At 35.9% G+C, this 24,710-nt stretch overlaps 1 protein-coding gene across 5 annotated transcripts in view; it reads right to left on the bottom strand.

Moving 5' to 3' along the window:
• Positions 1-1,474: 1,474 nt before the first annotated feature.
• NUF2 (NUF2 component of NDC80 kinetochore complex) overlaps positions 1,475-24,710 on the bottom strand; it is a 41,849-nt gene continuing 18,613 nt past the window's right edge. For all 5 annotated transcript variants that reach the window (XM_055587229.1, XM_055587231.1, XM_055587232.1 and 2 more), the window contains exons 6-14: positions 23,819-23,916; positions 22,589-22,662; positions 20,284-20,380; positions 19,109-19,171; positions 16,660-16,797; positions 14,539-14,679; positions 13,458-13,633; positions 12,389-12,524; positions 1,475-1,871 (exon numbers count right to left, since the gene is read on the bottom strand). In XM_055587229.1, coding sequence (XP_055443204.1) covers positions 1,734-1,871; positions 12,389-12,524; positions 13,458-13,633; positions 14,539-14,679; positions 16,660-16,797; positions 19,109-19,171; positions 20,284-20,380; positions 22,589-22,662; positions 23,819-23,916 — 1,061 coding nt within the window. In that variant the 3' untranslated portion in view covers positions 1,475-1,733. The remainder of the gene's footprint in view (positions 1,872-12,388; positions 12,525-13,457; positions 13,634-14,538; positions 14,680-16,659; positions 16,798-19,108; positions 19,172-20,283; positions 20,381-22,588; positions 22,663-23,818; positions 23,917-24,710) is intronic.

The raw sequence follows: 24,710 nt of genomic DNA on the forward strand, positions 1-24,710 counted from the left end.
CCAAGTCTGAAATTCAGGAAAAATATGACAAATGTTAACAATGTACATAATGCAGTAAAAGTTGCATGGATGTTTAATTCATGATTGAAGTGGTGGGTGTAGATGAAAGTTTTCAAGGAGGGGTACAGAGGCTGAGAAGAGAAGGAGGGTCAAGGGCAGACGCCTAGAGAATACAAACATTCTAGGGAAGAACAGAGAATGAGACCCTCATGGGCAAATATCTAAAAGGAACAGACAATTAAGAGAACTAAGAAAGCAGTGTTACTGAGACACAGGGGAAAAGGTATTGGACAGGTAGAATGTAAGGAAGATAAAGATTAAAATGGTCCAGGGAATTTTGATAACTAGTAAAATTATTTTAGAAAGTTCAGTGAACCAGTATGAATAGAAATAACAACACCATTATGGGCAGGGAAAGAAATAAAGGTACGTATAAATTAGGTTTTCTAGAAATTTGGTTGTGGGGGAAGAAAGAGAATAAGAGCTAAAGGTGGAGACAGGTCTTGGTGAGTTAAACATTTTTAAAACATAAAATGAGAGACATGGTCATGTTTACACCTGGTGCCCAGCCCCATAAATAGACCTTTCCATGGGCTGAACTTTTTTTTTTTAAAGCAAGAAAGGGACAGGGCAATAGCTCAATTTTGTGCCCCACCTATTCCTCCATTGGACACCTAGCCCCTAGCCCTTTCCACTCTTCCTACGGCTTTTCCTCTTACTGAAAGCCTACTCTCTACTTACTGTAGTATTTTATATTTCTGTCAAAGAGAAAAATAACTGGAACTCTGCTGCTGCTGCTGCTGCTAAGTCGCTTCAGTCATGTCCGACTCTGTGCAACCCCATAGATGGCAGCCCACCAGGCTCTGCCGTCCCTGGGATCGCCAGGCAAGAACACTGGAGTGGGTTGCCATTTCCTTCTCCAATGCATGAAAGTGAAAAGTGAAAGTGAAGTCGCTCAGTTGTGTCTGACCCTCAGTGACCCCGTGGACTGCAGCCTTCCAGGCTCCTCCGTCCATGGGATTTTCCAGGCAAGAGTACTGGAGTGGACTGCCATTGCCTTCTCCGAACTGGAACTCTAAATACCATTAATTAATATGTATTGTCTACCATGGCACTGTTCTAAGCAGTTTGCACATTTTATTTTCCTCATAAAAATGTCATAGCATAAGACCACCACTCTCATATTTCATCTTTCAAATAATTACATTAGAAAGTATGGTATAGTGAAAACATTCCAGATCTCAGTATTATACAAAGCACAGTTCAAGTTTTGGCTCAACTATTTACTCTTTCAGGACCTTCATAGTTACTTCACCCATCAAGTAGTTATAAAAATGTCTACCTAGAGCTGCCTGAGTGAAGATCAAATGAGATCCCACAATGCTTAGTGCAAAGTCAGGGCTCAGTAATACTATACCTCTGTATGTTGACAAACAAAGCGACAACAGCCATGAAAATAACAGGGGAAAAAAAATTTCAAATGCAATTGTTTATTTCAACCACTACTTACAACAAGGAGCAGAGACATGAATACCTGCACAATTTAAGTTCATGGAAGTCTAGAATAAATGTATTATCTTACAAAATAATAATCTATGAGAGTATATAAAAAATGACCGAGCCAACATTATTTAGTACTTTTGATACTTTCATTAACTTCAACTTAACTATTCCCCTTTCAGAATATAAAATTAAAAGTTGACAAGCTTTTTATAAAAAGATGTGTAATTCTGTTAATCAGGTTGGGTTCTGAACATTTTCTTCTTTAGTTCAGCTGTTTTCGCATCTATTTTAGCTTGGCAGTCCTCTGTTGCCTTTTCAATGCCTTCGTGGTATTTCTCCAAAGCAGCTTTCAAGCTGAGAAATATTTCCTAAGTAGAAAATGAAACACAATAAGGATTATTCCATGCAATGACCAAAACTAAAAGTGAGTTATTAGAATTCCAACAGTCTCATTCGTATTTATTCATAATATTTTAAAGCCTACATTACCTTATGCACACGCACATACAGACATGCATGTGCCTGCTCTTATTAAGCCACCAGATGCACCAAAAAGTCAGCTACTTAGAAAGAACAAAGCGCAGACATTAACAATGGCTTGAATTCTAAGACATTAAGGACATATTTTTAATAACCAAAGAAAAGTTTTTACTTTGGAGCTTTTCATGTTTACCAGGCAAATACCTAGATTTCTGTAAACAGCTATAACCTCTGCATTTGACTCTGATCATCATTTAAATTACATGTAAACAGGTTTAATAAGTAATCTACAGAACTGAAATATATACCAATATCTTTGTTTTAATAAACTGATCGGGCAGTCCTACTATAAGCAATAACGTTTTCATATAAACCTATATGGATACGTTAAGAATTAAGAAAAAACTACAAAACAATTTTTATAGACTGAATAAAATAATAAACCAATTAGTCTGCATGCATTATCTTTTATCTCATGCTTAGCAAATGCAATTTTGATCCATTTATTATTGATTTTTCTTACACAAAACAATTCTCAAATCTTGATACAAGAAAAAGTAGTATTCTGAAAGATTATAAAAGGTGTTCTACCACTGAAATAAAACAGCAGGCCTTTTCCAAAAGCAATAAATGGGTATAATGGTTATAAATATTCTCAATTTTAACTGCTGCTCCCATTAAACTTTTCTTAAACCCATAGTATAGCTAGTACTTATCTTAAATTCTAGTGTAGATACTATCTGATTTTGAGCAAATTATATAGGTCATAATTAAATATAGTAAGAATTCAAAATGTTTCAAAAAAGAACAACACTATTTCCAGAGACTGCTACCTATACAAGAACTATTGCTGGGAATCTGGGAACTATTGCTCTAGATTAAGTGAATATAAATAGAAGGTGAAGGTAAACACTTTCTTAAAATCTAAACATGGATCATTATTAAATCATAATACAAAAACAGAAGAGTGTACTTAGATTCCCAACATCTAATCAAACATAAAACGACTACAACTATGATGGAATAGAAATCATTAGGGAAATAAATAAAAAAATGTTGACATCTTTATTTCTTAAAGCTTATAGGAAAAATAAGGTGAATTAGTTGCTAGCTTATATAAACACCATTTTTTAAAATTGGCACAATCAGCAGGTACAGATCAATTTAATTTCATGGTTCTATATAGGAATATGCATTTATTCATATTAAAAGAAAGCTGAATAAACTTGGTAGAAAGATATTACTCAGGAGAAATTATTAAAATTAAGTATAGCTAAATAAAGATACATAATCTGTAAATATCTGAACCAACCATTTAGACACACTCAGAGGAACAACTTTATCCTGAGGACAACTATATTCTCAAGGAGGAACCAAATCTGGCAGGTAGACCCACATGAATAAATGAATGAAATATTAAAGCCCAGTTCCACTGCACGTCCATAGAAGCAAACAAACATCTGAAGTTCCAAGCCAATCCTCACAGGATGTTAACAGCAATAGATCAGAGCCCTCACAAAAGCTATGTATTTCAATTTCCAATTAACTCTGTATCCAAGTGGAATTTTATATTAACTTGCATAATAAGTAAGTCTTACTGTGATGGCTTGGCTGAAGTCAAATACTTTTAAACTCAAACTCTAGTTCTACAGTGTCTAACGTGACAACCACTAGGAACATGTGATTATTTAAATTTACATTTAAACAGTTGCATGCTCCTCAGCTGCACTAGCCACCCTTCAAATGCACTGTAGCTACAATACCTAATGGCTACCATACTCAGTAGTACAGAACATTCCCAGCAGTAACTTCTATGGGACAGTGTTGGTCTAGGTAATTACCTCGCTTTCCAAATCAGAGGTAACAGGATTATATAATATCTCTGGAGTTTTACGGCCAGTATAGCCATTTATCCACCGAGTATGTATTAACTCATCAAGCAACATATCATGGAGTGCCTCCGACAACAGCACTGTAGGTGGTGCAACAGGACAACGGGGCAGCAGCCATGCTTTTTTTTAAATTTTATTTCATTTAAATTAATTTAAATGTAAGTGTAAACAGCCACATGTTGCTAGTAGCTATGGACAGCACAGATCAGAATAGACTAATAATGCTATAGTATGTGAGGAGAGAAATCAACGATATCTGAAAGGAGCCACGGAAAGTTATACGGAGAATATATTTTTCATTACACCTTAAACAATGAAAACGATTAGTTTAGATACAAAACTTTAATAATCCGAGAAGGTAGGGATCATGGCTTCTTTGTTCATACTTATTCTCTGAATCAAATATAAAGGCTACTACCTAATAGATCCCTTTCATGGATCATAGCTTTGTCACAGCAAAGAAGCTTAAGTAACTCAAAGACGTTATGAGCCATGCTGTGCAGGACCAACCAAGATGGATGGGTCATAGTGAAGAGTTCTGACAAAATGTAGTCCAATTGAGAAGGAAATAGCAGTCCACTCCAGTATTCTTGCCTGGAGAACACCACGCACAATATGAAAAGGTAAAAAGATACTATGCCAGAAGATGAGTGACCCAGGTTGCAAGGCGCCCAACGTGCTACCGAGCAGGAGCGGAGAACAATTACTCATAGCACCAGAAAGAATTAGGCAGCTGGGCCAAAGCAATAACAGTGCTCCCTTATGGATGTGTCTGGTAGTGAAAGTAAAGTCCAAGGCTGTATACTGTCATCCTGCTTATTTAACTTACATGCAGACAACATCAGGTGAAACGCTGAGCTGGATGAATCATAAGCTGGAATAAAGACTGCCAGAGGAGAGGGTGAGATGAATGGAAAGAGCAACATGGAAACTTAACATTACCATATGTAAAAGGTAGCCAAGGGGAATTTGCTGTATGGCTCAGGAAACTCGAACAGGGGCTCTGTACCAACCTAGAGGGGTGGGATGGGGAGGGAGATAGGAGGGAGCTTCAAAAGGGAGGGAATATATGTATACCTATGGCGGATTCATGTTGAGGTTTGACAGAAAACTGCAAACTTCTGTAAAGCAATTATTCTTCAATAAAAAAAAAAAATACTGTCGGGAGAAATATCAACAACCTCAGACATGCAGATGATACTACTCTATAAAGAACAATGCTGCACAGGAACCTGGAATGTCAGGTTCATGAATCAAAGTAAATTGGATGTGGTCAAGTAGGAGATGGCAAGAGTGAACATCAACATCTTAGGAATCACTGAACTAAAAGTGGACAGGAATAGGCAAATTTAATTCAGATGATCATTATATCTACTACTTGGGCAAGAATTCCTTAGCAAAATGGAGTAGTAGCCTTCTTAGTTAACAAAAGAGTCCTAAATGGAGTACTTGGGTACAATCTCAAAAATGACAGAACAATCCTGGTTTGTTCCCAAGGCAAATCATTCAATATCACAGTAACCCAAGTCTATGCTCCAACCACTAATGCAGAAAAAGCTAAAGTTGACTTGTTCCATGAGACCTACAACAATTTCTAGAACTAGAAAAGACATCCCTTTTCAATATAGGGGATTATATTGGAAGTAGGCAACAGCACCCACTCCAGTACTTTTGCGTAGAAAATCCCACGGACAGAGGAGCCTGGTAGGCTGCAGTCCATGGGGTTGCTATAGTCAGACACGACTGAGCGACTTCACTTTCACTTTTCACTTTCATGCACTGGAGAAAGAAATGGCAACCCACTCCAGGGTTCTTGTCTGGAGCATCCCAGGGATGGGGAAGCCTGGTGGGCTACCATCTATGGGGTCGCACAAAGTTGGACACGACTGAAGTGACTTAGCAGCAGTAGTAGCAGGAAGTCAAGAGATATCCAGAATAACAGGCAAGTTTGGCCTTGAGTACAAAATGAAGCAGGGCAAAGGCTAACAGAGTTTTACCAAAAGAAGGCACTGCTCATAGCAAATACCCTCTTCCAACAACACAAGAGACGACGCTACACATAGACATCACCAGATAGATGATCAATACCAAAATCAGACTGATTATGTTATTTGCAGCCAAAGATGGAGAAGCTCTATACAGTCAGTAAAAAACCAAACAAAGAAACCCGGAGCTGGCTATGGCTCATTACTGCAAAATTCAGGCTTAAATTGGAGAAAAGTAGGTAAAACCACTAGGCCATTCAGGTATGACCTAAATCAAATCCCTTACGATACAGTGGAGGTGATGAAAGATGCAAGGGATTAAGTCTGGTAGACAGAGTGTCTGAAGAACTATGGACAGAAGTTCGTAACAATGTACAGGAGGCAGTGACCAAAGCCAACTCAAAGAAAAAGAAATGCAAGAAGGAAAAACGGTTGTCTGATGAAGCTCTAAAAATAGCTGAGGAAAGAAGAGAAGAGAAGGGAGAAAGGGAAAAATATACCCAACTGAATACAGAGTTCCAGAGAATAGCAAGAAGAGATAAGAAGGCCTTCTTAAAGAAGCAATGCAAAGAAACATAGGAAAATGATAGAATGGGAAAGACTAGGGAGCTCTTCAGGAACATTTCATGGAAAGACGAGCACAATAAAGGACAGAAATGGTAGGACGCAACAGAAACAGAAAAAATTAAGAACAGTTGGCAAGAATACACAGAAAACAGAAGGATAATACAAGAAAGATCATAATGACCCAGGTAACCACAATGGTGCGGTCACTCACCTAGAGCTGGACATCCTAGAGTGTGAACTCAAGTGGGCCTTAGGAAGCATTCCTACGAACAAAGCTAGTGGAGATGACAAAATTCCAGCTGAGCAATTTAAACATCCTAAAAATGACGCTGTTAAAATGCTGTACTCAGTATGTCAGCAAATTTGGAAAACTTGGCAATGGTCACAAGACTGGAAAAAGTCAGTTTTCATTACAACTCCAAAGAAGGGCAATGCCGAAGAATGTTCAAACTATTGTACAATTGCGCTTATTTCACATGCTGGCAAGGTTATGCTCAAAATCCTTCAAGTGAGGAGTCTGCAGTATGTGAACAGAGAACTTCCAGATGTACAAACTAGGTTTAGAAAAGGCAGAACATCAGAGATCAAATTGTGACATCTGTTGGATCAGGGAGAAAGTAACAGAGTTTTTCAGAAAAAATACCTACTTCGGCTTCATTTGACTTTGTGGATCACAACAAACTGTTGATAAGTCTTAGAAATGGGAATACAAGATCTCCTTACCTGCCTCCTGAGAAATCTTTCTGCAGGTCAAGAAGCAATAGTTAAAACCAGACACGAAACAACTGACTGGTTCAAAATTACTCAAGTTAAGGTTGTATATTGTCATCTTGCTTACTTAACTTATATGTAGATAACATCATGAAAAATGCTGAACTGAATGAATCACAAGCTGGAATAAAGACTGCCGGGAGAATATCAACAACCTCAGACATGCAGATGATACCACTCTAATGGCAGAAAGTGAAGAGGAACTAAAGAGCCTCTTGACAAGGGAGGAGAATAAAAAAGCTGACTTGAAAATCAACATCAAAAAAACTAAGATCATGGCATCTGGTCCCGTCACTTTATGGCAAATAGAAGGGGAAAGATGGAAGCAGCAACAAATTTTATTTTCTTGGGCTTCAAAATCACTACAAATGGTGAATGCAGCCATGAAATTAAGACACTTGCTCCTTGGAAGAAAGCTATGACAAACTAGACAGCATATTACAAAGATCTGCCTAGTCAAAGCTATGGTTTTTCCAGTGGTCATGTACGGATGTGAGAGGTGGAGTATAAGGAAGGCTAAGTGTTGAAGAACTGATGCATTCAAATTGTGGTGATGGAGAAGACTCTTGAGAGTCCACTGGACTGCAAGGAGATCAAACCAGTCAATTCTAAAGAAAATCAACCCCAAAAATTCATTGGAACGACTGAAGCTGCAGCTCCAACACTTTGGCCACGTGATGCAAAGAGCTGACTCATTGGAAAGGACCCTGATCCTGGGAAAGAGTCAAGGCAAAAGAAGAAGCCAGCAGAAGAAGATAAGATAGTTAGATAGCATCTCCAACTCAGTGGATATGAATTTGAGGAAACTCCAGGAGATATAGGGCTTCCCTGGTCGCTCAGATGGTAAAGAATCCGCCTGCAATGCAGGAGACCCAGGTTTGATCCCTGGGTCAGGAAGATCCCCTGGAGAAGGGAATGACTACCTACTCCAGTACTCGTCTAGAGAATTTCATGGACAGAGGAGCCTGGTGAGCTATAGTCCATAGGGCCGCAAAGAGTCAGACACGATTTAGTGACTGAACAAGAACAATCTTGTAGGTATTTAGACCGTTTGCTGAATGGTTGACTAAATGTAGGAATAACTACAGGAAAACAGGGAATTTGGGTTTTAAACAAGAAAGTGTAGCAATAAGAGTCATATTTTAATAGGAAAAATTCACTATACTTAGGATTCAGGGCAGATTTGATGCAGGAGAATCTTAAGGAATAAATTTAGCAAGTTTTTGCTGCAATTCATGAATATTAGAAAATTACATGATAGAAATATGATTAGAAAACAGTTGTTATGAATAGTTATCAATGAGTTTTTACAAGTCATGACATTAACTTGGTGACTGTTTGGATATCAGGATTACCTAAAGAAAATCCAAAACTGCAACTCTTTGTGATATTTTGAAAATGATGATGCCACTGAAGAATATGAGGAAGCTAAATGAAAAAGAGAGGGAGAGGGAAGGGGAAGGAGACAGAGGCAGAGGGGGAAGGAGAAAGTGAGGGTGAGGAAGAAGAAAGACACTGAAAGATGTTAAATTTCATAAATGTTATTTTGTAATGATAAGCTTATCCACTGAAAATATCCATCAGGCAGCTAAAATAAGGAGTAGAGTTGAGGTGGATAGAATAGGAAAAATAAATTTTTAAAAGCTTTATAAATAAAGATGACAATTGAAGTTAGAAGTGATGAAATGTCTATGGAAAGGAATATTTAATGAAAAAGAAGGATCATTAGGATCCAACAAAATTACGAAAAGAGAAATTGGCAATTTTAACACATCCTTCTTTCATTTTCATGAAAGATGACTATAAAGTAAGCTAAATGGGTATTTTTTGACAAAATGTGTCTCAATGTCATCATAGGACTTAGACACTCTCCCAAGCTATTTTGCAACAAATGGATATGACAATGTCATCTGGGTAAAGTAAAGTTGGAACAACTTACCAAGGTGAACAACTAACTGCATCGAAAGTTTTGCTGCTGCTAAAAATCCAACTTGATATTATGCTCCATTTAACAATAGTATAGTGCTCAGCAGCTGGTGACACCATTACTTGGAAGACTACATTCAGTACTGAACTCTACATATTAAGCAGAATAAAAAAGCAGGAAACAGAGTAGAGGACAGCAAACAGAATGGAAATTAAACTATATAAAGAATGGCTGGGAAACGAGCACTAAGTAACCTGATGAGAAGGCTGAAAAAACCCACGATCTTTATCCTCAAATATCTTAAGCACAATTTTATTAAGTAGAAGAGGGTACAGATTTGTTCCAGAGAGATGATCTCGGTCCACTAGAGTACAGAAATATCAATAACCTCAGATATGCAGATGACACCACCCTTATGGCAGAAAGTGAAGAGGAACTCAAAACCCTCTTGATGAAAGTGAAAGAGGAGAGTGAAAAAGTTGGCTTAAAGCTCAACATTCAGAAAACGAAGATTATGGCATCTGGTCCCATCACTTCATGGGAAATAGATGGGGAAACAGTGTCAGACTTAATTTTTTGGGGCTCCAAAATCACTGCAGATGGTGACTGCAGCCATGAAATTAAAAGATGCTTACTCCTTGGAAGAAAAGTTATGATCAACCTAGATAGCATATTCAAAAGCAGAGACATTACTTTGCCAACAAAGGTCCGTCTAGTCAAGGCTATGGCTTTTCCAGTGGTCATGTACAGATGTGAGAGTTGGACTGTGAAGAAAGCTGAGCACCGAAGAATTGATGCTTTTGAAGTGTGGTGTTGAAGAAGACTCTTGAGAGTCCCTTGCAAGGAGATCCAACCAGTCCATTCTGAAGGAGATCAGCCCTGGGATTTCTTTGGAAGGAATGATGCTAAAGCTGAAACTCCAGTACTTTGGCCACCTCATGTGAACAGTTGACTCATTGGAAAGGACTCTGATGCTGGGAGGGATTGGGGGCAGGAGGAGAAGGAGACGACAGAGGATGAGATGGCTGGATGGCATCACTGACTCGTGGACGTGAGTCTGAGTGAACTCGGGGAGTTGGTGATGGACAGGGAGGCCTGGCGAGCTGCGATTCATGGGGTTGCAAAGAGTCGGACACAACTGAGTGACTGAACTGAACTGAACTGAGAGTACAGAAATGAAAAATTTTAAACTCAAAACAAGAAGTAATAGTTTAATAACTAAGCTGTCCTAGTAGAACAGCTTGCCTGGTGAAGAGCTTTATAATACTGAAACAATGAAGCAGAATACATCAATGGTTCTCAAGAGTTATGCTAAAAAAATTTAGGTTCATGGGCCCCACTGCTGATGGTTCTAATTCAATATATTTGGATGAGGGGCTGCTCATCTTTAATTCTTTTGAATTCTTTATTGTATTCTAATACACTGCTAGTTTTAAGAAACAGCATGCTACAAATATTTATGGAAAGCATACTACAATATAAGGCACCATTCTGGCATGGTTTGGCATGACATACTAAGGTAAAAATTTGATCACTATTGTTAAGAAATTTAAAATATTATTGGTGAGACACATATGTACAAAACTAAAAGGAATTTAAAGCAGGCACAGGCACCTGTTATGACTACAGACAAAAGGTACTTACATTAGTAACTGGTTCATTAATTATATCTGACCAGGTGATAATAAATCTGCTCATACGATTTGGTTAAGAAGTAGGATTAAATAGGTTTTTCTAACCCTCATTCCAGAGATAAACTGAGGGCCAAAGGCTTGGCAAATATCCAGTTGAAGGAAAGTAGTTGGAATGTAAAAGAAAAGTAATTGGAGTGTAAAAAGAAAGAAAAAAATCAGGGCAGACGATGGAAGATAGAGGATGAGTTGGCTGGATGGCATCATGGGAGAGGAAACTCAACTATTTTCTTTTTCTTTCTTTCTTTCTTTCCTTCCTTTTAAAGCAGCCCTGAGATACTTCTGTATATATACACTTATATGTGCTACTGCTGCTAAGTTGCTTCAGTCATGTCCGACTCTGTGACCCCATAGACAGCAGCCCACCAGGCTCCCCTGTCCCTGGGATTCTCCAGGCAAGAACACTGGAGTGGGTTGCCATTTCCTTCTCCAGTGCATGAAAGTGAAAACTGAAAGTGAAGTTGCTCAGTCGCGTCCGACTCCTAGCGACCCCATGGACTGCAGCCTACCAGGCTTCTCCGTCCATGGGATTTCCCAGGCAAGAGCACTGGAGTGGGGTGCCATTGCCTTCTCCAACTTATATGTGCACATGCTAACAATCTAATGTTTTGGAGGATAAAGATTCCTGAGAACAGGTGAGGGGATTGTTTACTGTGATTCTTTCTTTTAAGAATCCTTGCAAATTAAATGTGAATGGTGAAAGGTAATGACAGCATGTTTAAATATCTTTCAGGTTTCAGAGGTTGTAGGATATCAATGTAGGCAAGATGAAGCAAAATGAAAAAAAAAAAAAAGAGGCCAAGGGATTTTACATGATAAAGGGCTATTTTTAGTGACTCCTGGTAGAGCAGTTTGGGACCATCTTGAGAATACGAGACAAACTTTAAAGGCTAAAGAGAGAATGATAATGTGATAAACAGTAGGAATAGACAACTTCTTTGGGTCTCTGGCAGTCAAGGAAAAACAGAAGCAGGGAACATGTGTGGCGCTGTACTGATATTCTGGAAAATAAAAATGTAGAAGACGCCTGTCCACATTAAACTTGAGACTGTCTATGAAACAATAAAATAAATATACTTGAAACAGGCAAAGTAACTTGGTAATTGTGATAAAATTATCATTAAAAAATCTCAAAATACAGGAACAGATCTAAGCTACTTTGTTTCAGGTAACAACTCAAATACATCTAAACTGATCCTAAGAAATACTTTTGAGATTCTTTTACCAGAAAAAAGATACAAACATTTTTTGGAAGACTTGACTTTAAATCACCATCTAAGTTAATTTATCAAAAAAATTCAGAAACTTTATGGAGCACCTACTCTTGCTGCAAAGCACGATTCTAGGTGCTGACAGGGAAAAAAGGTGAGTAAGGAAAAAGTGTGAGGAGACATACATGCAAACTATCCCAGGGTAATGGAAAAGATACTACAAATGGAAAGAAAAGCAACAGGCCTGAGGGGTCAATTTTTACTCTGAAGAACTGACAAAATCTTCAAAATGAGGGTGACATAATTTACATTTTAAACTCATGCGATTATCTGAAATTATTTCTTATGAACATATACTCACCTGAGACTTCAGTTTCTCTCTTTCAGCAGCATCTTTTAGTTGTTGAATTCCAAATTTAATTTTTTGGATTTCTTGATTAATTGTGGTTACTCGCTCATAGACAGCACCTCTTTTTTCTTGAACTTTATTACAGTCTCTAAAGGAAAAGAGATGGGTGAAATTATAATTCCACTTAAGCATTTAAACAGTCAAACATTAAATCTAATTTTGATTCCAAAGAGAGTATTTGTATCAATATTTGGCTGACACACCTACATCTCAAGATTTAAAAGCATGCAGATGAGAATCACAAGGTGCTGCTATAATCAGGAAGAGTAAGCTCTTCCACACAAAGCTGTTATTTAAAAATGAGATTTTTAAGTCACCTCTCCCAGCTGCACTCACTCATGACTGTTGGTGGGAGTGTGAATTAATACAACTTTCCTGCAAGGCAGGTGACAAATGAAAACCAGGTTCTGCCCTTTTTCTTCATCTGCATGAGGAAGAGGAAAGGAAATCTTCAGACCATCCTAATATACCTTTTACAAACTGAAATAGTGTCATCTCATAGACATATCTGGGGCATTTATTCTAAAAACACATTTTTAGAACTGATGGGAAGAAGATTCTACCAATGAAACATCCAAACATACTAGCCAACAACCATGGTGACGAAATTCTTGCAAAGTACTTGGTACTTAAATTAAAAAGTAAGACTTTTTCTCAAAATGTGCTATAATGCTCTAGACTAGCTGAACAATAACATGAACTAGTTGATTTATTCTAATACAACTCTGGATCGCTGGCTCTGAAGTGTACTGAAATAAGCAATAGCACTAGAACCCTTCTAACGAATTATGCAAAGGATTTAGAATTGTGATTATCAGGAAAATAAATTAAAAAAACTAATACCTAAACATCTCTATACATTTAGATGTAGTAGCATTATGAGTCATAACTAACTGCTTTAGTCACCCAAACATGGAATACCTTTTTGAAATTAGAGGAGGTTTGGAATCTTAAGGAAAATAAAATGAATTAGGCTTTTCTAATTACTTTCTAATACATTAAATTGAAAATAAGTTCATACTCAATCACTGTGCGTTTGTACTGCTTGACATCCTCATGCTTCTTATTTATTCTGAACTGTGCTGTGGCAAGTTTTTCCTTCTTTGCAATCATCAGTCTTTTAAAGGAATTTTCTTCAGTCTTCAATTTCTTCAATTCTGACTCATCACTCTCAATTTGGTCCTCCAAGTTCAGGCTCTATATTTTATGAGATGCATTTAAAGTCAATACAACAAATTAGAATTTACAAACAAAGGACTGTCTTCGAGGATGAAATTGAAAATACAATTTCAAAATGTGATAAAACTAGAGAAGTGTGTTTATCACGTCATTTTATCAGCAAAGGCCAGAACAGAGGAACATATCAAGATCAGCCAACAGGCTAGGTTTCAGGGGGCGAGGGTCTGAATTAAAGGAGCAGGAAGAAAGAGGAAAGGGTAGACCCCAGAAACAATTCAAAGCAGTAGATCTCAATCTCTTTTTTTCTGACTCTTGATGTGAGAAAAGGGAAGTATGCAATTGGGAAAGAATATCCCAGACAATCTCACTTTCCAGCCCCTTCTTCCCTCAAAAGAGAAATCGTTCATCAAAATCTATGTTAGTGATCCTGGGGACAGTTTGGATTGGGATGATGAAGTGAAAAGGATTTTCAAGTTTTTAGCCTGAGAAACTTTAAAAATGTTGGCATTAGTGGTCCATCATCGCTCAGGGCAGGGTCTGTATCATGAACCTTAAAATCTCTTTATATATCCTAGCTACAGTGTTAGGCAGTAAGTTGGGACTTTATGCTTACTGACTAGAAGATCATTTCCAACTGTCAGAATGAGTTTAAAATTCCATGACTTTTCCCCAAAATATACATGGCAATACGCTATGTTAATTAATTTATTATTCATTTCATCTGAAGGTAACAATGGGTCTATTACTGCTATGTTTAAAAAGAATAGTGTTTTATTTCTGAGCATACATTGCCACATCTATTATACTGTAGGATGATCCTGCTTTTCAGTAAGAAAATAGCAACAGAAAGTAAAAGCAAACCCGAGGGACTATAGTAAACTATTATATAATAAAAAGACATAAAAATTCCACACAATACAAACCTCCTTTAAGATAGTGGTTAATTTTTCTCTATTATCTGCAAGGTCCTGTATTTTCTTTTGATATAACTGTACTTCCAGCTGACATGAAGGCAGGCAGTCAACAGAGTCTCGATAGATTTCATATTTTTCCATTACTTCTTGCTTTGAAAGAAAAAAGAAAAAAACACAGAAACCAGTTTGACACTCTCCTTTATGAAACTGCAGTAATGTCAATTTGTTTGCTCTTAATTTCTGTACTTAATACTGAAAGCTTAAGAGCAAAGAACAATTAGGTTTCTAGGTCAGTAACAAAGCACTATTACTGACATGTGTCTAAGCACATATAATTAGGCTTCCTAATCGTTAAATATCCTTGAACAAAGAAAACATACCATAATTTTACTAAACCACTCATTGAAGTACCTTCCAAAGGTTATTCGTAATGATTTTAAAAGAGTTCATTTCTGCTAATACTCAAATTACTCCCAACTACTCCTGGGCAATTATATTACCAATTACAATCTTCCGATTCATTTGTATAACTATTACTACAAGTAATTATTTCAAAAAGATTAATTCTTCTTCCAAAATTAGGAAATGAGCACATGTTTACCACAAGCACTGCAATAATACCAAGGCTTCTTTCCAAGTCTACCGCTTCTTCCCACTTTATTAACCAGTTGGATTTTGTCTTCAGTGAAATGCTTAATCATAGCACTGCTCATTTTTCCATTAAGCTGTCTTTTTCCTACTAATTTGTAAATACTCTTTTGTGTCTTTGCATATTATGGATATAATCCCTTTACCTATCATATGCGTTATATATATGTTTCACAGGTCTACTTTTTCTGCAGCTTTTGGATTTTCAATCTTAATTTTAAAATTCTATCCAAGATAATATTAATGTTCACCTAAAACTGTTAAATTTTCAATCCAATTAGAATTTATCTTTGTAAATGGTACAAGGTACAGACCCAACTTGCTTTTCTTCTAGATGAACAGCCAATTGAACCAAAATTGCTTATTAAATAAATAGACCTCAAATACTCAGATCTATTTCTGGGCTCTCACTACTGTTCTATTAATCTTTGTCTATTCTCATGTGATAATTCTCAATTATCAGAAATGACTTAAATAACAAATTCAGAAATAAACCAGAAACTTTTTTTCAATTAATAGTTTTAAAACCTTTCCTCATAAAGGATGCTAAATTGTCTACCCACTTCTCTCCCCTCCTAAATCTACCTCCCACTGTAGCTCATAATCTTTTTTAAACATAAATCATACCATGTTCCAACATCCCCGACTCATAAATTAGCCAATGGTGCACTCCTGCTCTTGTGAAAATCCAGCATCCTGAAAAACCTGCCAGTGGCCTATTTGTCCATCATCATCTCATACCATTCTCCTTCTTATACATCATACTTTCTTCCTTGAATATAACTTCCTCTGTACTACTACCTCATACAACTGGCACATGCTATTCCCTTTGCCTTGAATGCTCTTCAGAGTATACATTTACTAAGATAACCTCTGTTCATCCTTCAGATGTAAGCATAAATTTCTACTTCCTTCCCATCTTTACCTCTAACTTTCACAATACTAAACTAGAGTACTCTCATTATGCTTTTTTTGAAGCACCCTATGCTATTTTTTATTTATTTGTTTCTCTTTTTGGTGCTTAAAAAAAAAACAACAACACTGTTTTTAGAGCAGTTTTAGGTACACTGCAAAATTAAGCAGAAGGTACAGAATTCCCATATACTTCTTTCCTCCATACATGCATATCCTATACTTTTTCATAGTATATATTACAACTTAAAATTATATAACGGATTATAAAATTAACACCATTCTCCCTTAAGATATAGTGACTAAGTCTTATGAGGACAAATCACTTCTGTTTTTGATCACCCACAGCAAAAAAAATTTGTTGCATAATTAAAAAAAATATCTTGAAATTATACTTCTTTTCTTATATCCACTTTAGAGAAGAGCTAAAACTTAGAGACAAGGACAAAAAGTCTAAGAGGGAGAGATGTATAGATAATTTGGAAATTAGAAAATTAACACATGATTAAATAACATTTGTTTAAAAATAAAAGAGGGACAGAAAAGCATTAAAATAAAAAGAAAACTCACTCTGGAATTTTTAAGCTTCTGGACTGTATCTTTCATTTTTTCTTTATAATTCTTAACTTTCTCTGGAGAATCCACAATTTTTGTTTTCAAATTCTCTTGTATTTCTTTCAAAGAAACCACTGACAATTTTAGTTCATTCTGTTGAAAAAATGTTTAAATATATTAGATATTATAATAAAACTAGTGATTTGCCACTATAATAATGGAAAAGAAAAAAGAAAATGGCTCTATTTTTGTTGTAGTCAGAACAACATATTAAATTCTGACCATATCACATTCCTGCTTGATGGCTCACATCTGTCTACAGGCCAGAGATCAGGCTCCCTTGTACAACATCACGTAGCTCTCACCCTCCGGTCCAGTGTCATCTTCCACCAGCTTCCTACTATACCCTACAATCTGGTAATTCCAGTCTGCCTTATGTCTGGACAATTACAAGCGATCTCTCTCTGATCTCAGAATACTGCCATCCGATTCCTGTACTGCAAATGAATTTCCATTAACCTTTGAAAATCCTATTCCTACCTACTCTGTATTCTTTCTATAAACAGTATCATCATGTATGTGATAATTATAATTATGTATTTAATATGTGTTTCTGAATTAACTGAGCAACCTGGGGTTGTGAACAGTTATTTTTGCTCTCCCACAACCAAGAAAGTAATAGCACTGAGAAGGTACTCAGTATATGGTTACTGAACTAAAACAAATTTCCTTCTGAATTTCAGACTATCTGGGGAACTGAATGAAGGGTCTCTGAGAACTCTCTTACATAACACAAATTCAGTCCTATGAAAACAGAGCAAAATAGCAACAAGTAAGTATATGCATCTATACATGTGCATGTAATAGCACAGAAAAAGGACTGGTAAGGCTGGCTGAGAGAACACGGTCTTTCATGTGTGTGTGTGTGTCTCTCTCTCTCTCTCTCTCTCTCTCTCTATATATATATATATATTTACAACAGGAATGTATTACTGTATCACTTGTATAATTTGTCTAAATTATTAACTAAAAAATTTTTTAAAAGTTCTCACTTTTTCATCAACTAACTCAGAAGCCAAAACTGAATGTCTGAAACAATATATTTGTCATTTTATTATTAGAATTTAGCATACCATGTTATCTACTCTTTTAATACCCTATGAAATTAAAGATCATTTTCCTTACATTAGCACTGACTCTTTATCACTTTTAGTCCCTTCACAAAAATTCCAAAATTTGCTATTATATATAACTACAAAGTGATTTTAGTATAGATTTAAATGGGACAGAGAAATGAATAAAATTGAACCATAGTCAATACTACTCTGATAAAAACATCTGGCAATAAAAAGAGTGATAGAAAAATAAGGAATATATTATACTAAAGTAAGTTTCAGATAGTTATAAAATATAAATATCAAAATAATAGGGAAATCATAAAAGTACAATGAGAAAATATGGGATTAAAAAACTGAGGAATGAGACAGGCCTTTCTATACATAGAATTAAAACCAAATGTAAAAGGCTATGTCTATCAATTTTACTACATAAAAACATGAACCTTCTAATAAGAAAACATGATGAATTTGAAAGACAAATAGAGTTAAAACCCGTAACTCATGGAGGTTTAAAAAAAAGTGAAATTAAAAAGGAACATAAACAGGTAATTCACAAAGTAAGAAATAATAACAAACCTGTGAATAAGGTGGTCTAAATCACTGAAAATCAAAAAATTCAAAATGAAGATGAGACATTTATTCCTCTATAAGAATGACACAGATTAAAAAGAAAAAAAAAAACATAAAAATATCCAATTTTGACAACAATGCAGAGAAAGGAATACTCTCATATTCTATACTGATTATCTTTTTAGAAGTCAGTTTGGCAACATGGGCTAAATTTAAGTGTAATTCTCTTTAGCCCCAAAACCCTGCATTTAGGAATCTACTAAGATAAAAAGCAGCCTGGTGGGCAAATATACATGTACATGTATAGGTGTGTAGCACACATATGCCATTGTTCAATAGCAAAAAAGTTAGAAGCAATGTGAATGTCTATCAATAGGACACAGGATCGACATTAAGGTGCAGTTATCAAAATAATGGGGATCTACATAGATATGATAACTATTTATACTATAAAGTGAAAAAAGGCAGGTTTGAGTCACATAGAGTATAATATCATTTATGTAAAATTACACATATATATGTATATTTGCTTAGAGAAATGTAATCTGTGAATGTATCTAATTGTGTGGTGAATTTGCAGGTGATTTTTACTTTTGTCATGCATTTCTGTGTTTCTGTATTTTTTAAAACAATAGTCATCTATTCTATTGGAAAAAGGTAAATTAGCTTCACTTAAAGGGAAGAAAGAGAGAAACATTTAATAATAATGCACAGTTAAAATACTCCTACACACAAGATTCAAACCTTAAATGCTAGTTAAATGAAAAGATGCTTACCAAACGCTTGGTTTTCTCTGAAATATCTGATTTCTTTTGTGAATTTCCCTCTTGCAGCACTATCTAGGGAAAAAAGCAAACAACTATTTTACAATGATTGAAACAGATTTAAATTTAGTCAATGCTTTTTCACAAAATAGAAGTCAGAAAGTAGAGGAATTAAACAGATTAGACCAGATATTCTCAAACTTTCTCTGTTCATTATGACCCTAAGGCCATAATAAACCTGTAACAGATCGTTTATTGGGTCATTAAATTCAAATAACTGAGTATTTATGTCCTAACAATTTAGTAGCCCCTTGAAAAAGTAATACATGTGAATTGGAAGAAAAATATTATTTTTATTTTATTCTTAAACAGCTACAACTACTTCCAAATTGGATGGGTATGGTATACTGTAAAACTGAGTACTGTACACATCTTAGAACCATGGGTCACAGGCAATTCTCATTTCCTATTGTATGATAATATTCACACAGCACTTGCCTTTTATTATGGCAAAAGCCAAAAACCCAGGTTCAAAAGATATGAAAGGACGGTAACACGAGTTCATGTTGAAACTGTGAACTGCCTTGAGCTAGATATTCAAGCAGTGTATGACAGATGCTGAATGTTGTTTTCCTTTAAAATTTAAAATATCCTGAAGCACCCTTGAGGGCTTGCTGTAGCCCCCAGGGTGCCTCGGTGCACAATTTACAAACATCAGGATTAGATACAGAAAAAAATCTTAATTCTAGTCAACAAGATAGCATATACCCTTGACACCATCAATACTTAAAATTCTGTTGACCTGGACAACAGAAATATATATTCATTGTAAGGTGAACAGTATATCCTATTTGTTTAGTAACTGAAAGTAATGTGCTGTTGGCCCCTCCACATCACATATACAAAAAACTTTTGAAAAAGATTTAAGGTGTCTAACAATAGACAGTTTTTATTTAATTGTTTTTTATATATGTAATATATATAAAAAAAAATATATTATTATTTATTTATTTAATTGGAGGATAATTACTGTACAATATTGTGATGGTTTCTGCCATACATCAGTCTGAATCGGCCATAGGTATACATGTGCCCCTCCATCCCAAACCTTCCTCTCATTTCCCTCTCCACCCCATCCCTCCAGGCTGGATACCCGGGCACCAGGTTTGGGTACCCTGCTTAGATACCGTTTTTTGACGAAACTCTTGATTCAGCGATTGCTGCAGCTCCTGAATATCATCTGAAAGCTGCTTGAACTCTGCCTGCTCTTCAACTGGAACAGAACTGAACAGAGCAAAATAAGTTAAAATAAGATGTATCAAGTTCTTAACCTAGAAAGTCCAAAAAAGGTCTCTGCTCTTCAACAACTTAAATGAAAAAAAAACTATCTGCTTTCATGTTTCTGAATTCTCATCCTTCCACATGACAATAATTTAAAATCCATGACCTGGACTCTACTATCCAGCAAAAATAAAAATCAGATGAGCTCTTTAAATTTCTGCCACCAATCTATATATGGACTCATCTGCATACACATCTACCCTAACTCCACTCCTAATTTTAGTGCTGATTCCATCTTTCTGTGGCTCTCACTTCCTCACATCTCTCTACTGTATCATGCATTTGTTTTGCTCCACAAATCCTTCCTAAGAGCACTGTCACATGTTCTAGTCTCTTCCATATGAATGCTCTCAACTTTAGGTTTTGATATGTGGTATAGAATTGTTACTTTAATTTTCATTTCCTTGACTGCTATTGAGTTTAATGATTTTTACATATTTTTAATTAGTATTTGCACTTAATACTCTGTAAATTCCTTGCCCACTTTTAAAATTATATTTTCCCATCAGTTTGTAGTTCTTTGTATTTTAGGAATACTACATGGGCATTAGAGATTGAAACACTTTGCTGCAAATGTTGCAAATTTCACTTCCAGTTTGCCATTTCTCTTTTGACTTGGTTTATCATAAATTTTGTGGTTGTTCAGTCATTAAGTCATGTCCAACTCTTTGGGAGCCTCTGGACTATAGAAAGCCAGGCTCCTCTGTTCTCTCCTGTCTCTAGGAGTTTGCTCAAATTCACATCCATTGAGTCCGTGATGCTAACCATCTCATTCCCTACCATCCCCTTCTTTTGCTTCCATCTTTCCGAGCATCAGTCTTCCAATGAATTGACTCTTTGCATCATGTGACCAAAGTGTTGGAACTTCAGCTTCAGTCATTCCAATGAATATTTGGGGTTGATTTCCTTGATTCATTTGATCTCTTTGCAGTCCAAGGAACTCTCAAGAGTCTTCTCTAGAACCATAATTTGAAAGCATCAATTCTTTGGTGCTCAGCCCTCTTTATGGCCCAACTCTCACATTCATACATGACTACTGGAAAAAACACAGCTTTGATTTTACAAACATTTCTCGGCAAAGTAAATGTCTTTGCTTTTTAATACTCTGTCTAGTTTGTCATAGCTTTCCTTCTAAGGAACAAACATTTTTTAATTTCATGGCTGCAGTCACCATCCACAGTGATTTTGGAGCCCAAGAAAATAAAGTCTGTCATTGCTTCCACTTTTCCTCTTCTATTTGAAATCAAGTGATGGGGTCAGATGCCACAATGTTTTAAATGTTGAGTTTTAAGCCAGCTTTTTCACTCTCCTCTTTCACCCTTGTCAACAGGCTCTTTAGTTCTTCTTTACTTTCTGCCATTATAGTCGTATTATCTGGATATCTGAGGTTGTTGATATTTGAACACTGTACAAATCTGCCGTCTTAAATTGTATTATTGGCCTCCTACTCCCAGTCTTTTCAGTTTACTGTTGTCTCTAACTTCCCTGGTGGCCCGGACGGTAAAGCGTCTGCCTACAATGCGGGAGACCCGGGTTCAATCCCTGGGTCGGGAAGATCCCCTGGAGAAGGAAATGGGCTATCTCTAAAGGCAATTTATGCTAGAGCAGGCTAAAAACAAAGTTTTTAACTGAAACAGAAAAACCCAAAACATCAACATATTAGAAGGGATTAAAAAATCCTTTTGTTCAAAATCAATATATATAAAGCCAAGAAATTATAACCCTTGAATGATTTCTTCTCCTATCTGACCTTTAAGTTAAAACAAAACAAACCAAACAATAAACCTCCATTGAAGGAATAAAAATTTTAAAGAATTAACTGATCTGAAGGAAGAAAGAGAATCCTGTCAGTTACTGCTTACACGTAAGATAAATACCACTAGATATAATTCAGGAGAGTTAGTTAATGGCTCTAAACATGTCTGGCTAATGTGCTAACAACAAGAAAAGAAATAAAAGAATACACTATGTGTATATTAAGAGTTAAAGGAAGCACACACTAGTTTTTCTTCTTCAAAAAAGGTCAACTTAATTAAACACTCTATTTAGTAAGGAAGATAAAAGAGATGAAGTAGACTGTAGATTGTAAAATACTCTTTACCTTCATTTTGCATTTTGAAATTGCATTTTATTTGTAAATTTCCTACTTACTCAAGTCTCTCCAATTTCATTAATGCCTCCTGGTGAGCAGTATTTAACTGCTGCATTTTGTCCACAGAAGATTTCTATTAAAGCAATTTTAACAATTTAATATTAACATTTTTCAACATAATCAGTGATGTGTTTAAAAAATATCTACCAGTACTTGCACACTCTACAACTTTCACCATGAGAATTAAGAAATTTAAGAAAGAATTAGGCACCTATGACATATGAGTTAGGAATTTCTTTACTCATTCAACATACAAATGTTGAGTTCTTGTTAACACAGGTAATCATGGTGCTAGGAACCAGGAATAACTCCCAAGAAGACTAACTTGTAGTCCCCAGACTTACATAGTTCAGTCTCTTTAACGAGTCAGAAAAATAAATATATACAACTTGTCATAGGACTGAATATAATGACATTCAACCCAACTTGGGTAATGTCTGGGAAGAAGTATCACAGAGGGTTCACAGAAATGATAGAACTCTGAGCCATATCTTAAAAAAAATGAGAAATTAGCCAAGCAAAATTGTGTGTTAGTATGTGTTGGCACACACATCTGTATGCTTTGGAGAGTATTTGATGTTTAGGTGATATAGGCTGATCATGATTTGTATAAGGAAATATTTATCTATGTAGCTCACTTGTTTAAATACTAATTCTCTGGTGTTACCCAAGTGCTTTTCTAAAAGTATGGTATCCCAAACTGAGGGCAGATGGGAACAAATCACACAGATGACCCAAAATCTTTCCAAATTCTCTAAATTGTTGGTGAAAGGAGTTTAAAGTGATTTACTTGATTCTTATACTGCAATGCTGAGCAAACAGATGAACAGAACAAAACACCTAATTAGGCCATTATTTAGAAAGCAAATATAAACTTCAAATTTCTCAATTATTTAAAGAACATTACACTATCTATTAAACTCTAAAGAAAAAGAATTTGATTATCACTATTGTCTTCCCCTCCATTTCCTAATAAAGGAAAAGGAGTCCCTGGTACAAAATTTAAATAAAAAACCCAGCCTCTCCCTAATGATACCAAATATAAAAGAAAATCTCATTCTGAGATAAGCTTACTAAATTTGAAATTTCATATAAATATAATATGTAAATTTGATTCTAATGGCCATAAAAAATTAGTTATCTGTATCAATCATTTCAAGACATACTATTGGTGTATAAATGATGTTACTGAACTGGTATATGATCCCCAAAATACATTTGAATCTTACATATTGCCAAAGAAATTCCATATATGTCTCACGGCATGCTTCTCGGAAGTGAATAAAGTTGATAATGCCACTTAAAAACCGAGTTGTCCGTTTTGCCTCTAAAAATAGAAAGCAAGCCTCCTTAAATAAATCTTTGAAACAAGAAAAATGAAAATTTATTTTCTCCCACCATATATTCTGCTTATAGTATACAGAACAAAAATATTTGTATGCTAATTAACCAAAGTAAGAATATCTGCTCTAACTTAATGATCACAATTATCTAAATTAAAAAAAAAACCCAAAAAACAAAAAGCATTTTTGGCCATGAGAGAACAGAGACCAGATATACTATCCCATCCTAAACAACCAGAAAAGCAGATTAAAAAGTATAAAATAACAAGCTGTAGACGCTGCTGCTGCTGCTAAGTCGCTTCAGTCGTGTCCAACTCTGTGCAACCCCATAGATGGCAGCCCACCAGGCTCCCCCGTCCCTGGGATTCTCCAGGCAAGAACACTGGAGTGGGTTGCCATTTCCTTCTCCAATGCATGAAAGTGAAAAGTGAAAGTGAAGTCGCTCAGTCGTGTCCGACTCTTCGCGACCCCATGGACTGCAGCCCACCAGGCTCCTCCGTCCATGGGATTTTCCAGGCAAGAGTACTGGAGTGGGGTGTCATTGCCTTCTCAGTGTAGACACTGAACTGTAAGTAATATACAATAGCAATTTCCAAGAAAGGTAAATGAGTTGAACCCTACTAATGCACTAGTCTACCACTTGAGTGAATTTTTAGGCTATATCCTGGGGGAGATCACAAACAGAACTCTTGGGTATTGCTGAGACATGAAAACAGAATTAAGAGTTTGGAGAGAACAAAAATTAGGATTTTTAAAGTTTCAAGAGGCCAAGGAAGCT

The sequence above is a fragment of the Bubalus kerabau genome, chromosome 6 (genome assembly GCF_029407905.1).
Source record: "Bubalus kerabau isolate K-KA32 ecotype Philippines breed swamp buffalo chromosome 6, PCC_UOA_SB_1v2, whole genome shotgun sequence".
Lineage (NCBI taxonomy): Eukaryota > Metazoa > Chordata > Mammalia > Artiodactyla > Bovidae > Bubalus > Bubalus kerabau.